At 38.3% G+C, this 17,922-nt stretch overlaps 1 protein-coding gene across 1 annotated transcript in view; it reads right to left on the bottom strand.

Moving 5' to 3' along the window:
- The window catches only part of opn5 (opsin 5), a 66,642-nt gene that overhangs the window by 24,872 nt on the left and 23,848 nt on the right, over window positions 1-17,922 (bottom strand). The window contains exon 3 of the mRNA XM_084953963.1: window positions 7,146-7,265. Within this exon, the coding sequence (XP_084810089.1) occupies window positions 7,146-7,265 (120 nt within the window). The remainder of the gene's footprint in view (window positions 1-7,145; window positions 7,266-17,922) is intronic.

Genomic DNA, 17,922 nt, shown 5'->3' with positions numbered 1-17,922 from the left:
ATGCCAAATATCCAAGATACTAGCGATGCATCCATTGGCGCGTGAATGTTAGAACAGAGTGCTTTGGCGAATGTGGCAAGATGTGTAAAGCGCCTTGAGTGCTCAGATAAAGTAGGGAAGCGCTATATAAGAACTACTCCATTTACCATTTACAAAGCAGCTTATTTGTCAGGTATCTCCACTGAAATCTTCTAAAGGCAACAACAGCACAAACACAGTTGAGAGGTCCAGTTAGTGGAGTTGAGGCCTTGCAGACAGCTATCAATTACATTTCTATAATGGAATAAAGCTTCATATTGCCCTCTTAGTCAAAGAGAAGCTAGCCTCAACCGGTCAGTAAAATAACAGGTGAATTTGACTTCATTCTTTTAGTCCCCAGTGTTGTGGCTTTTGGCAAACACACTTTCAGGAAGAATCAAATTTAATTAAATGTACACCTAATAAAGATGTATAATTAAGTCTTCCAAAACACTGCGAATCACTGCAGCATGATTCAGAATTCTTGGCTGATATGGTTCATAAGTGTAGCAAGACATTCTGACCTTTAAGCGAGTACTCAACTGACCCAATTTTGAATAAAAGTCTTAAGTTTTTCTCAATAGAGCGATGTCATCATTCATATCACAAGGCAGCAGAGGACAGCGGGATGGTTTGAAAAACACTTACTGTGAGGCAGGACAACTGCACAAGTAGCTAGAGGGGAAACACATGGGTTGATAAGCTGGCTCTGTTCACTTTCAGTGTGCACATGGTCTTTTTTGGTTTAACTACAGACTGTCTGCACAGCGTGGGGCAGACACAGGTCAGCATCCCACGCTAATATGTGCAAACAGAATCCATGCACAGCAGGCAGATGATGATCCAAACTCATCATATAAAAAGCACACTGAAGGTGTATGCCATTTCATCAATGTCAGTACTTTACAGCAGCGGTCCCCAACCCCCGGGCCTCGGACCGGTACCGGTCCATGAGTCGTTTGGTACCAGGCCGCAAGAGTTGAGGCTCAGGTGTGAAATGTATGGTTTTCAGGGTTTTTATCGTTTTTATCGTTAACTCGGTTTTCCTGGGTCTTTTCACGTGTGTTATGAATAAATCTTCTTTTTTTCACCTTAAAGGCCGGTCCGTGAAAATATTGTCGGGCATAAACCGGTCCGTGGCGTAAAAAAGGATGGGGACCGCTGCTTTACAGGCATTCTACAATCACAACTGGATGGTAATGGGCTGGTACTTATATAGTGCTCTTCTACTCTAAATAAGCACTCAATAAGCTTTTGACTACAAGAATCATTCACCCAGTTTAACGCACATTCATACAAGAGCTTCTTTCTAAGCACCTTTGATGCACTTGTGCAATATTCACACACACACACAAACGCACGCGGAGCATGTCACTGTTCAGTATGTTGTCCAAGGATAATTTGGCATGCAGGCTGGAGTAGCTGGGCGAATCAGTCTACCAACCAACCTTTGTAGCACTTACGCCAATCCTGCTAACACCCAAAAAGCAAGACCCAAGCTGCAGATGGATGGTTTGTGCTAGAAAGAGGGTATAGAAAGAAACATCTTAAAGGTTCTAGTGTCCCCTTGCATTTTGGGGAATGCTACCCAATGCACCACTCAAAGATATAACTTTTTTGTTTTGTTCTTTTATTTATTCGTTGCAGTTTATAAAGTCTACGTCTAATTGTTGAAGAAATCATGTGTGAAGATAAAAATCAAAAATGCACTTATCTCAAGTTTTCATTCAAAATGACAAATTTTTAAGTGTTTGAATTAAAGAGAATAGCTTGAAATCTCAAAGTATGGATCCCTCTAACTCCAAACAAGCAAAACAATATATAAACATACAGCTATAAGTAAAGTTTGCAAGAAGGCAATTGTTTTAGTGTTCTAAAGGCTGGGGTTTCCCATAACATTTTACATTTTTACTGTACAAAACTACAGGGTGGGCCATTTATATGGATACACCATAATAACATGGGAATGGTTGGTGATATTAAGGTCCTATTTGTGGCACATTAGTATATGTGAGGGGGCAAACTCCTCAAGATGGGTGGTGACCATGGTGGCCATTTAGAAGTCGGCCACTTATAAAATGTGTTCAATGTGCTGCCCATTGTGTTGGATTGTCAATGCAACCCTCTTCTCCCACTCTTCACACACTGATAGCAACACCACAGGAGAAATGCCAGCACAGGCATCCAGTATCCGTAGTTTCAGGTGCTGCACATCTCGTATCTTCACACCATAGACAATTGCCTTCAGATGACCCCAAAGATAAAAGTCTAAGGGGGTCAGATCGGGAGACCTTGGGGGCCATTCAACTGGCCCACGGCGACCAATCCACTTTCCAGGAAACTGTTCATCTAGGAATGCTCGGACCTGGCACCCATAATGTGGTGGTGCACCATCTTGCTGGAGAAACTCAGGGAACATGCCAGCTTCAGTGCATAAAGAGGGAAACACATCATCATGTAGCAATTTCAAATATCCAGTGGCCTTGAGGTTTCCATTGATGAAGAATGGACCCACTATCGTTGTACCCCATATACCACACCAAACATCACTTTTGTTGTTCCAACAGTCTTGGAGGGATCCATCCAATGTGGGTTAGTGTCAGACCAATAGTGGTGGTTTTGTTTGTTAACTTCACCATTCACATAAAAGTTTGCCTCATCACTGAACAAGATCTTCTTCGTGAACTGAGGGTCCTGTTCCAATTTTTGTTTTGCCTATTCTGCAAATTCTGTACGCTGATCTGGGTCATCCTCGTTGAGATGCTGCAGTAGCTGGAGTTTGTAAGGGTGCCATTTGTGAGTAGCTAATATCCGCCGAAGGGATGTTCGACTAATGCCACTCTCCAGTGACATGCGGCGAGTGCTACGCTGTGGGCTCTTGCTGAATGAAGCTAGGACAGCCACTGATGTTTCTTCATTAGTGACAGTTTTCTTGCGTCCACATTTTGGCAAATTCAACACTGAACTGTAGCATGGGAGATGGGTGGTCTCATAGGGTGTCTTGCATTGAAATCTGCTGCAGTGACCCCATTACTGCGTTCACCAGATATCAACACAATTTCGATCCGCTCCTCATGTGTTAAACTCTTCGACATGTCAATAGCTGTGAACAAAGAGAAACTTGTAAATAACTCATGAAAGAATAAAGTTACGTTGAAAGCAAGCGCACCATTGTTTTTCTTGTGACATTACCAATAAGTTTGATGTGTCACATGGCCCTCTTCCTATTGAAAAAACAAAAGTTGTATCCAAGATGGCCGACTTCTAAATGGCCACCATGGTCACCACCCATCTTGAGGAGTGTGCCCCCTCACATATACTAATGTGCCACAAACAGGACTTTAATATCACCAACCATTCCCATGTTATTACGGTGTATCCATATAAATGGCACACCCTGTACTGCTATTATTATTATTATTATTATTATTATTATTTGTTTAGGGTTGTTTGCTAGACGACTGAATTTACTCTATGGAAACTGGACAAAACAAACAAACAAACAAACAAACAAACATGTAAATATGTTTTAGTTTTAGTTTTATGTTCAAATTAATTACGTTTTGGTCCAAAATCTTTTTTTCATTAAAAATGAAAAAATGAAAATGATTCAAAAGAAAGAAAAGAAATGAAAGAATGAATATAGAATAAAATGTTTTTGAAAGTAGAAGTTATTCTCTGTCTTCTGACAGAGAATAACTGTCTTCATATTCCAAAATACGCAGTATCGAAACTTTAGAGAATATCATTAAAAATGCTGGCAGTGACTGGCATCTGGCAGGGAAAGCGATGAGTTTAACGATGCCCCCCCACTCCGCTCCCAATTGTTTTCAAATTCTGACAAGTATTCCTCAAGACACATGACCTTTCCATCACCTCCTACCAGCCGAACAAGTGTTAATCTGCAACATAATGTGACGGTCCCCAATGTTTAGAAGATCCCTAATAAAATTCTAAATGTCAGACATATTCGTCTGGCATCTCACATCAGTTTTCATTGGAAAACAAGTCACTCATCTGGAAAGAAAAAACACTAGTTCCTAAATGTTCTGAAGGGATTTAAACTAAACCTGATCTGAAACAGTTTCAGTCTGGACAACAACATATGGGATGCAGTGCAACAAAAAGGCCTAAAATCTTAAAATGAAATGTAAAGCCAGGAAACAGACAGACAGCCCAATCTCACCAGGAGAGGAAAGAGCTATTGGGATGGAAATTATTTAATTTATCCTGTGTCTGTGAATAAATGAATCAATGAAAATGCTAAGGGTGAGCTAATACAGCTTTAGTGAAGGTGGCCTGAGTGAGGTGGGGAAAGGAGCTGACTGATGCTCGGCAATTTATATTCAGATTGGGTTAGGGAAGCAGTAAGAAACACGATAAAAAATCCATCTTACTTCTTGCTTAAGGGGTTGTTGGACATTAGATACACGTCCACACCTAATATTTAATATCATTACTCTGGCCAGCCCAAATTACAAGGAATGTTGTAGAGAGGAGGAGCATGAGAAATACATGGACATGAAGGACCAGTTACATTTTGTAACACACTAGGATCACCTTCCTTTCCACTGAAGATGATTGACTTTCTAATGGTTTTCAAGGTTGCTTGTTGTTTGTTAGTTCTCATCACTTAGTTATACCAGTTCTCAACATTTCCTAACATTTTCACAGTAATATGCTGTCATTTTTCCCCTCGAATAGTTAAGTCTGAAATCTATTGTGCGTATCTGATACTTTAATATTGCTTTATATTTTTATAACCATGGAACAAGACTTTCCATCACCCCTTTATCAGGCAACTCAGGGGTGTAAACACTGTCCTGCTCACACTTTATAGTGGTTTTGTGGTGCTGCTGGCTTCAACTGAGGTTATAGTCGGGTTGTGGAAGGAAGGATCAAGAATTTCAATCCCAGTGACTCGAAAGTTCTTCATCACAGTACTGGAGAAGAAATTCCAGAACAGAGTCTGTTAGTCAAATTTCGGATTTAGGAGGAATATTGTGGTTTTCATTCCACTCGTGGAACGTTGGTCCGCGTCCTTTTTCTCTCCAAGATATCTGAGTATGTGTGGGACTTTGCCCAACCAGTCTATTTGTATTTAGTATTATGTATTTTGCCAACTTAAAGAAGTGGGGGGGAATCGCACTGCTGACAAAAAATTTGGCTCGCCACCCTTTGTTATCAGTTGTCTTCATAATGTTTATGGACAGGATATTTTGGTGGCTAGTGGCTGAAGGCTTAAGTGGTCTCAGGAACTCATCTCTGCTTTTTGCAGATGATGTGATTCCATTGACTTCATCAGGGAGATGGAGTTTTTATATCTTCTCTTTTTAATTAATTAAACTTTAACTGTAGGGTAAAAATAACTCTAATAAAGAAATTAACACCACAAATACAATTTGGCAGCATGAAAACAAACCCAACCACAGGGAAAAGCTATATGTTTACAAACTCATCCACTGATTCGGACCAGAATACACCAACTATAGCCCTAGCAGACAGTGAAATGGATGTGGAGTCATGAAGTGTTGTTTTTTTCCTGCCCTCTTGTCAGGAAATTGAAGCAGCATAAAGGGATGTCCTGTTCTTCACTGAGCTGGCTGAGCAGGGGCAGCGCTTGAGAGAGGAAATCAAAGCTTTCATGTAGGAGGACACATGTTTCACAACTCACTGAATCAAAGTGGGTCAAAATCTTTTTTTAGTTGACACTATACAGAGGTGGGACATGTTCATTTAGAACATGCGGGGTTCAAACAAACAAGTCAATGTGGCATTTAAGAGTGTAAAAACGTTCATCATAAAACTGAGATTAGGAACGCTGCTGCTCACTAAGAAAAGCCTTAGCATACAAGGTTCCTGCAAAACAAGGAACTGCATTCAGTACATCCACCACCCTCTTCATCACGTTTAAAAGGGTTAACAGCGGAGCACTTTTGACTACAGTCTCATCATGTCTGAAATGGACATTGAAAAACTCATGTTAGACTCTACTGGACTAATCTGTATATGAAAAAATACTCTGATGTTGTCAGCTAAAGGCATTTTATCATATCTATTGGTGTTTTTCCTTACTCTTTTGGCAGCTGAATGTGGTGTCTGTATTCATTTTAGATATAAGATTCTTATTCTATCATGTTTATGCTTTGATTTATTCAGCTCTTCTCTTTTAGTCTTTTTTTAACAAATAGAATTACAGCATGTAACAAGTGGGGAGTAGGACTTGAATCTCATTTCTGCCTTCAGGTCTCTTGCAGAGCCTTTCGCATGATGATGGTAGCCATGAATGAACTGCAGTGCAACACTGACCTGACAGTCAACTTACTTAGGCACGAGGTAAGCCTGAAATGATAGGACACGTTTCAAAGCTATCAAAACTCTTTAAGTACGAAACATGTCGGTTTGGAAGCACATGTCAAAATGTAATAAGTCACAAGACACACTACTGCTTATCTCCAGACTGATCTGGCTCGCTCAGTGTAACTACAATATAACTTGCAGTAGACACTAAAAACATGTAGGACAAAACGTAACTGGAATACTGCATATTGTTAAAAAATATAGTTTTCTTTTCATTTTAAGTGCATTAACACAGGTTAAAGCAACTTTCTAGAGCAATTGCAATTTAAAGTGTAAAATATCTGCCACCTTAAAGACACAGGAACACAGCAGCTCCTAATCAATCAACCACTGTACGATCTGTGTAGATGAGAGAGCAGTGACTTATATGTTTCACCAAGTTTAGATGCTGCTTTTAATGCTTGTATTAAATACAAGTTACCTTTTTGCTTTGGACTCAAATTATAAGTAGCAAATGATATTGCATAATTAATACTGAAGATTTTAAATTCCTAAACAGTGTCAAGCACAATCACGGTTGTTGTAGTACTGTTACTTGAAAGCAATATAATAATTGTATTTATTACTCAATGAAATTAGATGTATTGTATATGACAATAAGTACAAATTAAGGAGTAAAGACACATGAGTTGACTTGATGCAAAACAGTTTATAATCAAGTAATGAACAGTAGTTCTCATAGTTGAAAAATAATATGTGATACTAATAGCTACCACACAGTCTATATCTCCTGTAGACAAATATAGCTGCGTTGAGAGATGTAGTACCTGATATGCCAAAATCAAAGATGGCTAGGTTAACAGTCATGAGCTCAGGAGGCTTTAACTTGCTCTTCCGTTTCATGGTCATATAAATGACATATCCATTCCCTGTTGCAGACATGATTCCTGAAAAAGAGAAAGAAAGACTGCGATCATACCAATTATCCATTAGTTCAGATTCTTTCCCATCATTCTTCATGGTAGATCAAAATCAAGACAGTATTTTTAGTACTTTCCATCAGTTTTGACCAGATGCTCAATACCACTATTTAAACTGCAGGCCCAAATCTTGACAGAGCCTCTGTGTTTCACAAACGGCTAACTAATCTAGCTTGTTAGTTACCCCACAAGTTAGTTTGTGAGTATGATTTTCAACAGGAACACTGAGACTCAAACCATGAGTTTGTTGTTCCTAGTTTTAAAGCCCAAAATTAGACCTAAAACAGAGTGTTCATGTTCATTATTTCAACATGTTCAGAGCAGCAGGACAGGCTAAGTTCTCTCCTCAGAAATGTTATTCCCTCTTGCTTAAATTTTGGATTTTCTTTAATATGAAACTGACTTAAATGCATCTACTAAACACATCTACACTGACATGTGCTTAAAAATTGGATCCGGCACCACCCACACTCTTTATGGTTAATATCAAATATTTTATATAATGTTACATAATTTCAGTTCCATTTTATTCATGGGTTTGGATGCCAAGCGTAAAGACATATGTTTGTCTATTAATAGAAGGCATAATAACCCATTTTTTTATTCCTCACAAACTATGTCACAATGTAACATTCAATTCCCCCTGAAATAACAGCATTAAAACTGATCTCAGACGATGGTTAAATACTACAGCAGTAAACTCAGCCATAAGCACACTGTCCTTGAGTTAATCTGAAGGCCACATGAAGCTTAGAGTTATAGAACTAACAGCTGACTTTTCAATTTTTAGCAGCAAAGAAATTTTTAGGTGCCATCCTATTACGGTACTCCTAAGAGCCACCGATTCTTTCACAAATGTTTGTAGAAGCAGTTTGCATGCATAGGTTATTTGCATGCAGGTTTATTTAAAAATAAAACAGCGTCTCAAAGGCATTGGGGTATTTCCCAGTGGTCTGAGGGTCATTTCAATCTGCTGTGTGTCAAATTGACCAGTGGATGATACAGCTACAGGAAATGAGTTGGGAACTCAGAACACATTACTCTCTCACACTCTCTGTCTTTGACAGAGACACTCAGTACTTTCTTCCCTTTCTATGTCTTGTACAACATTTTCCCAATGATATGGATGATATCACAAGATGAAACAGGAACATGTAGATAAGGTTAAATAAGATAAGCCAAATGCAGCTTTATTCACTCTCTGGAATGCCTATGTATTGATGGAGACATAGCGAGATCTCTCCTGAGAGGGAATGCAGTTCAGTATGTTACATAGAATCTGATAGCAAGAAGATTTATGGGTTTGTTTGTGTGAAGGTGTGTGTGTGTGTGTGAGGGAGATTTTTATAATTAGCGTATAGTCAGAATGTCAGTTCTGATGATTTGTGTAAATAACTCCAGAAGAATTACTTCAATGGTTGCAGCAGATAACAGATTCCCAAAAGGCAGTTTTCTTCCTTCCTTTCAAACCTTGAAAATAAAGAAATTGACTTGTTTTTGATCTCTTATGCTTTGTATTTTCCAAAATCTTCTCAAATTCTGCCCTAATTCAGTTTGTCAAGTGGCGAGTGATAAGAGGAAAACATTTTTCTTCTTCCACACATCTTTTACCAACACATGTATATCTATAAAACTGTAGCTATATTCGGTAATCATAATCGGCTATGAATGAACAAGCTTCTGGCCAGTGCCTAATGCATAACCAAACATTGCACAAAAATTGCACTACATATCACTATGCTACAAACCGAACATATCCCAACTTTATAAAGTGTGTGAAGCTAAAACATAACAGTTAAAGACGTCAGGCAAGCAAACCAAACAGTGACCCATGAACATGTAGAAAAAATAAAATGAAACCTTAAAGCTAAAAATTTAACAAGCAAGTCCTGTAAAGCTAACACATTAGCCATGACAATTTTATAAGAGAATGATAAAAAAGTTTCAAAATTAACACCAGTTTCAGGACAATGTTGTGAGTTCCTTCTCTCCCTATTTAAAAATTAACATTAAATGTGCCTTCAAATTTGTAGTAAATTGCAAAGGGGTACAATGGCTCAATCTACAGTGGATGTATTTAAATTACTGTTAACTATTTTTTGTTTTGTTTTGTTTTTTAAAGTAAGAACACAAATACAAATATGAACATGCTGTTTTATGATTTGGGAATCAGTGTCACAACCCCATCAAAACTGCTAAAGTTGAATGCCAAAAAAGTCACTTTAACTTATCAATAAACGCTAATATGATTGCCTGGGTTGTCATAGAAATCCGACAGAACAATCAAATCCAAAAGTCTTTCGAATATTGTTTAACTATTAAAGAAGGCTCATGGTGTCATTAGCCTAGAGGCAGTCATTAACTCTATGTACTCTATTCATCACCACAAAATCTTGTTTGTGCAGGCTGTTCAACTATTCTGGAAATTGTAACAATAAATATGAAACACATAAAAACGAATATCAAAGAAAACTTTAACAAGAGAAAATATGTTTTACGAAGATTATTTTGACCCAGAGGTTTTTGTTCCTTCTTAGAAAAGCTACTGTAAATAGGAATGTACATAACACCTGGATTCAATTCCAGGGCTTTTATCTTCTTAATTTGTCATGGAATGAAAAGGGAACGTGTATCATCTGGTTATGGAACAGTTTGTCAGTCAACATTTACTTTTCAGACCCTAAAAAATGGGGGTTTATGTATAAAAATGGCTGTAAATCCAAAACAGCTAATCCACTGCTCTCTGGATAATGTGCATCCTGTGTCACATTTCATTTTAATAAAATCATCAGGATTTTTTAGCTATAGAATAATTGGTAGAAAGCTGGATCCCAGTTAATTATACCAATCATTTAAAGTTAACTACAAGACATACTTATTCTGCCAATAACTCTGCACTGACCTCAGCACAAACAGGCTTGGTTTTGAAAGAATAAACCATGACATAGACCCTTATTTTATCGTAATACATAATTATCTTCATTACGTGATAACCTGAGCCTACTCTGTATTACAAAAACAAAAGCAAGCATTTTGTATCAAAATCCATGTCTGTAATGTAAGCTATATAATTCAAACTTATTTATATAGCTATAGGAGTTACTATATAGCTGTTGTTAAACAGAAATTTAAATCAACTCCAACTCAGCTGGCTAGAATGTGGATAAATGCTGGAAGATCATAGTCACAAATTCTGAATTTGCATCTCCTTTGGAATGGAACTTTGGAAACAAACATCAATTACAGTTGTCAAAAAAATTGATACTCAGAAGTTAAAACTGATAACTCAACGCATCTTTGCCTTCTCCAGCTAACACACAACAACAGACACCACGGCTGTACTTTAAAGCAATGAAATAATCTAAATGATTTGTAAAATGAATACAACCTCTCAATTTAATCTTAAACACTTAATTTGTTAAGTATAATTGGGGTGAACTGGTTGAAAATTAACAAATTAACTTTCGAGATATGAATTTGTGAATTTGGATAATTGGATACTTTCCAGATGAATTTGTCCCACGGACAAATACCTTTTAAAGATCCTGCTGGCATTCAGCAAAAAATTCATCACTAAGGTCTGGTTCCAAAAAGACTAACCTATAAGCACCTAGTTTATTAAAATTGTTAAAAATGGGAGAAAAAAGGTGGGGAAAATGGTGTTGAAACTTTTTTTCTTTTATGAAAAAATGTTTGTGAACCTCCTCCATGACCTCATTCTGTTTTTTTCTTTTTGCCAGTTCTTGTGTGTGTGTGTGTGTGTGTGTGTGTGTGTGTGTGTGTGTGTGTGTGTTTTATTTATGAAAATCTAATTTAAAAAAAAAGTAAAAACCAAAAAAAAGAAGAAGAAAACTGTCATTTTCTTAATATTAACCAGGCCTGAATACAATGTCATAATGCAAATCTACTCCTCCACTTAAAAGCTCCACCATTTTAATCAAATGAAAAAGATTCACAAACAGACATTAACTCACTATTTTCATTAATTATAAAATTAATGAAAATAGCGAATCAGAAGAAGTGTCAAAGACATGCAGAAACCAGAGTTTAGTAACACTCCATCTCCCCACTGAAATGGCAGAGATTGTGTGGGATAAAGCGGCCACCCCGTCAGCTGCTTTCTATTCAGCATGTTTGTTTTGCACATACATTCTGTTCACTGCTGAATAAACCAGATTCATTTATGAGGGTTTATTTATAAGGGCACTTGAAGGAAAAATAATTTAACTAATAGCACAATGAGGAGAGTGTACATGTCCACATTTCCATGTACTCATATGATGCACAGCACCAGGAAAAAATATAATAGCAAAGACAGAGTGCCAAGAAGGGGCTGTAAGAGCATTCCTACAAGAATAAAAGGAACAATGGAAAACCACAACAAACAGAACATGAATCCCCCACGCTGCCTTTTGCTCTGTCCATCTGTTTCTGTCACCATACATTAAGCCGCTCTATTCTCCGGTATCTCAGTCACATTGTAAGATAGATGAAAATCAAATTAGGCCACCTGTCTTACTGAATTTACAAGCATATACAGTAACTCATCAGTGCCAGGTAAAAAAGATTATCTACTTCTCGTGTTTAAAAAATTTATGACATAAATGACTTCCCTAAACCTGCTGGTCTGGAAGTCCAGCAGTTCATCTAAACAAAAGGCACTTAGCCTAAAACAGATATAGATACGTTTATCCTACCATAAAACAATAAGACAAGGTATGACCTCTTCCCATGCTCCCAGGATGTAGGTGTGCACACAAAGTTTGCAGACTATTAAGGATCAAACCTCTACCAATCTAAAACTAATTATAAAACTCTAAGCATATATAAGTAGATATTTCTAAGCATAAATGACAATCAACAATACAAAACCTAACAAGGGATTTTCTCCTTATTTTGTGTTTTAGCACTGAACTATGGAATATCAAAGGTTTTAAAACCAGTTTTTGGGTAATTTGTAGTACTACTGTAGTACTACCTCCACTGTAAGAGGAACTTCTGAGTGACTTAATTGTACAGTGACTGATCTAGATCAGTGTGGATGTTGGTGTCTAAGCAAGTTAATGGAGCAACAGTGACATTCAGACTTGATTATGTTATTGAAGAAATACAGCAACATTTTCACTGCGCTATTTCAAACTGCTATTGAGGCATTGACACAGAGCAAAGAATTAATAGAAAAAGAATAAACAGAAATAGGGTTGCAAGAAAGTACAAGTTCACTCTGACTGTGAGTGCAAAGAGCTGCTCCAACACAGCTCCAGTGTCATCAAGTGTTCTACACGCAACCCGGTCTTCCTCCTCCCATTCTGATTACCGTTTTTACATTATTCTCCAGGGTCTTCACAGTAATGTGAAAAACCTATTTACATTAAAAAGAAATCTACTTAACAAGAAGTTAGGGTTCAGAGCTAAGGGTTGGGGTCATCACTGATGATGACTTAGACCTCAGAGGGTAAACAACATTTCTTGCTACTCTGTCATTATAAAAAACAGTAACACACAACAATCACACAGCTCCAATAACAATTTCCTCCTTCTTGTTGCAGCCAGTTTGCTAATTGTATTTCTACTGGCAATGGCAGTGCACATGCACATGCAGTTCGAGAAAGCCTTTAAAGGTGCTGAAGTTACATACTTGGAAGAATCTGTCAGAGAGTCTCCAGACCTCTTTGGTCCTCAAGTCACTTGGAGTACATAAATGCCAACATAAACTTTAATTCTGTTATTAGTTACCATCCTTGTGCTTAATGCTCCTTCTATTCACGAGGAGTTATGTTTGTGTGAGTTGTTATCATTTAATGACAGAGGCTGTCAAGAGAACTTAGCTAGCAATTTAAAAAAATTAACAGCCACAGACAGCCACAAACTCGGGTAATGTATGTTAATGTCATCAACGTATAATTACAAACACTGCAGAACTCAAAGTGAACACTATCAGCATGGGCCTGACATATAAAGAACAAGAAATGTTTACATTTCCAAAAATGTATCTAAACATGCGTTACTCATTTGGTTTCACTTTGCAGCTGTTTTTTTTTTTTACTTTTTCCTTAACGAAATCATGTCATGACAAGCTGACAGCAGTACCTGAACCCTGACAGTTCAACAGAGTCCAACTTAAGAAAATGCCTCTAAATAGATAAAGATGGGGGGAAACCATCAAGCTGGCAACACATAAGCTGAAAAGTGTACAAACAACAAAATACAGAAAAAAACTGCACATTCCTGAAATCAAAGAGCACAGCAACCTGAAATTAATTACAGAAACATCAGAGTCTGGCTGTGTTTCAGCCACAAGCTCAACAGGAACATTTTTAGAAACTACAAGTGGTTACTTTTCACTTAAGGTTTCACACATATATTTTGGTCTTACAGTTCTGAATTTACTGTTGGATTCAGGCAGGCAGATTTACCTCTAGTAAATGGTTTGGGGAAATCAAATCTCCTACTTCATGGAAATGAGCCAAAGGGAGAGCAAACAGACATTAACTTATTACACTGTGTTTTTATCTTCACTTTGTCCGATAACAGGCTATATTTGCCATGTGTTTCAGATTTGGGTTGTGGTTTGTGTTAGCAACTGTGTTCTGTGCTGGCACTGATGTCATTATTTGTTTCCACTATGTATTAGGGCATTCTGTGCTTGGTTGTTTTCCATCTTTCCATGTCCTTTAAAATCCTACACGTGTGTTGTCAATTTGGTGAAGATGTTTTTATCATGTGCATGTCTTTTGCAGATTAAGAGTACAGTGAAATCTACAGACACTGGTGTGATTGAAAATATGTGAGCCTGAAGGTCTCATGTGACTTCCAGCTGATGTTATCAGAACACATTTTCCTTTTGTGGGGAGTTCCAGGCACTGGCTGTGCAAACTGCTTCTGTGCACATTACCCTTTTGCTATTTTCAGCTTGTAAACAATGAAAATCTCACAAGAACAAGGGTAAGCAGTTAATTTTCCCAAGGGGCCACATGAGAAACTGGGACTGTTGTGAAGGGCCACGGCATAAGGTGAAGTGAATTGCGAGCTTCCTCGTACAGCCCTCCACAACATCCCCAGTCCTAGTTTCTAATATGGCCTCTTTGGAAAATTAGTTTCCCATCCTTGTTATAGGGCAGCATGTGTGTAAGTCTGTCATTGTTTGAAGAAATCATCAGTTTGAGCTGCTGTCACTGCTGCAAAGCAAGGGCAACTCTTTTCTGTGTATTAAAACTTCTTTGACTATAAGTTGGTCTTTGAAGCATTGTTAACATGTTATCCGAATTATAAGATTGGTCTCTGTTAATGACAAATACAAGGTTTCTTCCTCATTAACCCTTGTAGCTTAGAACAGGACAGGGAAGATGTGGGTGGCTGAAAGATTTAAATTCACACTCAAGTAATTACATTGCTAATAAGAAACCACAGATGGACTAATTGTGCATCTCTAAATACACAGTGGGGGATGAGAAAGAAAACAGACAGTGAGAAGTTTATTTCACTTATAGCCTATACCAGAGATAAGCATTCACAGTCAAGGGTGTTCTAGCCTTCTGTAATCCCATGTTTTCTCTTTAACATCTCAAGTTAGAGCTGGACTTTAAGCCACATGCTAAATAGGCATTTTTCCATCAAAACTAGAAGATGTTAAATTTCTAATTAAGTCTCATACACTTTAGTCTGACAATTTTGTGTTTAACCCTCTGGGGACTAATTACAACCTTACTGTTACTCTCACTTACTGCTTGGCTAGACTGTTTAGGCAAAAACTTCTAGGGCATACTTTTGTTCTTCACTTCCTATTTGTTCCATTTTATTCCAGTTCTTTCATTTAATACCTGCAATTAAAACATTTTTTTTTCATATAATAAAAATGTAACGTTAAAGAAAGAAGTAATTATGTGTAGTACAAGAATTTAATTACAGCTATTAGTGCTGTTGATATGCCCATTAATACTTAATAGATTGTGCATCTTCATTATGCGGCTCAAATATTATGCGGCTCAAATATCTCTAATGTCTGCATTTTCCAAAGTAGGGATTAAGCTAAAAGAGCAACAACAGTTGCCAATATTCTATTCCTTTAACATTTTTTTTTACACTTTCCCCCGGGTGACAATATGCACTCACAGCATGTAGACGATGACAGGAATTTTACTGAGGAGACTGTGGTTTGTTCTGTAGTTGTCAGGCCGAAATTCACTTACGAATTTCCCTTGCTCTTTGGCTAGATTTAGGCAAAGACTTCTAGAAGCAAGCCTTGTGACCTCGTAACAAATCTGGGTGGTTACTTTGAATCCCCCAATCTACATCAATCAGGAGAGAGCTACAAATTCAAATCTAATGATCAGTCCAATGTAAAAACAAACAAACACTTGAAGTGTAATCATACCGCCCATAATATGGTTCAAAAACATCCCCCAGACATGTACTTCTAATATGTCTAATATAAAGTGCCTGCCCATCCCACTAGACACTGAACAAAAATGTATGGTACAGTACAACAAGAAAAAGTAGAAACAAGAACAAGTCTGCAGTACTTTTTATATCCACTACACTAATGAGTAGTACATGACAGATTAAGAAAAGGACTTTTCTAATGTACAAATAATCCCTTTCACAAAACCTACCACATGTTACATGTTGAAGTGAGATGAGTCAATCTCAAAGCAAAAATAAAATATGAGTTGTTATTACTAATATTTGGAATATGTAGCAAGAAAATAAAAATAATAATGCAAAGCAAGACTGTTTCAAAACTTCCAGGTACCAGATCACAATATCACATATAACAGCTGCTTGCTTCATCGACGGTGCCACAGAAAAGACTTTCTTGTGTTATTTCACATGTTGCATCATTGTTTCAAGTTTCAAGTTTCATTGTCATGTACAGATAAACAGTGTAGCCACATTTACCCATAATGAAATTCTTTGGCTCGTGCTCCTCAGCTTTACATAAGCATATAGAAAGTGTGCAGTTATATTAAGAAGAAAATAACAGAAAATAGCAGTAATAATAATAATAACAATGATAAAAGAGAAAAAGAGAGAAAAAAGTACTAAATATTTAGAGAATTTAAGACAAGTTGGTATTTACAGTTTGTGCAAGAGTATTTACAGGTTGTGCATAACTTGTGCAAAGAGCATTTAATTGGCATTTGTTTAAGTGACAGTGTGTAGTCCTGTAATTGTAGTGAGTGTGTAATCGTGTGTATAGAATGTCAGCAGTTCAAAAGCCTGATGGCTTGTGGGTAAAAATGTCTCTGTGTCTGCTAGTGCGGGTCTGAATACTCCTGAACCGCCTGCCGGACAGCAGGAGTGTGAAAAGTCTGTGGCTGGGATCAGAGAGGATCCGCTGCATCTTCCTCATGCAGCACCGTCTATAGAGATCCTGCATGGCTGGCAGATCTCACCACCCTCTCTAGAGCTTTGCGGTCCAGAGCATTACAGCTGCCATACCAGGTGGTGATGCAGCCAGTCAGAATACTCTCAATGGTGCATCGATAGAAGTCTGTTAGTATTCTGTCCAGCCACTGGTAGGATTTCTGGATGTCAGCCACTTCCTCTATCTCCCAGTGGTACATACCGTGCAGGGGCCTATCCTTTCATGATAGTTCCTCCTCTCGCTCTTCTTTCTTAGGTTTCTGCTGCCTGAGGTATTCACTGAGCACGAGGTCGGATGGAGCTATTTTCCTGATGTACTCATCAATGTTCGTTTCTCATCCTGTGTCTCATCCTGGACCATGGTTCTGACACTCACTAGTCCATGCCCCCTTCCTTCCGCTTAGCATGCAGCATCTGGGTGCTTGACTTGGGGTGAAACACTCCAAGTGGTATCAGGAGCTTCCCGGTCTTGATGTCAGTGGCTTCTATCACCTCCTTTGGCCAGCTTATTATCCCAGCAGCGTAATTGATCAGGGCAGGGCATAGGTTTGATAGCCTGGATCTGGTTCTTACTGTTCAAGCTGGACTCCTCGGGACTGAATAGAATAAACCCTCATTATCCCACGGATGAGAAATTTCGGTGTACTTAGTGGTTGCAGCTTTTCTAGCAGCCTCTTCGTTGTTCCCATTTGCCTGCAGGATCCCCAGGTACTTGTAGCCGCCCTTCAATCCCCTCAGTTGTGACTAACTTCCCTCTCTTTGTTACCAACCCACTACACTTCTCCAATCCAAACATCCAAATGACATTCCAAGTGTAGTGTGTATAGAGTGGTGCTGTGGATCAGTGAATCGATGTGTCATTCACTCTTGACATACAGCTTAATGTTATCTATGTATTGGAGGTGGCTGACAACTGCTCCATTCCGTAGTCGGTATCTGTAGTAAGTCTTGTCAATAATTATGCAAAACACCAGTGGGGACCGCGCATCTCCTTGGTAGATCCCACACTTGATGGTGACTTGTGCTATGGGCTATTTCTTTCTGTGCCCCACTCATGTATTGAGCCATGTGCCTGTTCATCTTAGCTGCTCTGAGCTTCCATGTGGTACTGAGCCAGGTTATTGGCCGGTAGTTGGTGAGCCCAGTCCCTTCTGGGGGTCCTTGGGGAGGACTTCAGGTAGCCATTCTGGGTGTCTCTCACTGACTAGCACCTGGTTCGTTTGTGCTGCCAGACGCTCATGGGATGCAGTTAGCGTCT

This window comes from Perissodus microlepis, chromosome 15 (genome assembly GCF_051167445.1).
Source record: "Perissodus microlepis isolate ML-2025 ecotype Zambia chromosome 15, ASM5116744v1, whole genome shotgun sequence".
NCBI classification, from domain to species: Eukaryota; Metazoa; Chordata; class Actinopteri; order Cichliformes; family Cichlidae; genus Perissodus; species Perissodus microlepis.
The sequence above is the reverse complement of the archived record's forward strand: the minus strand, read 5'-3'. Positions and strand labels throughout refer to the sequence as shown.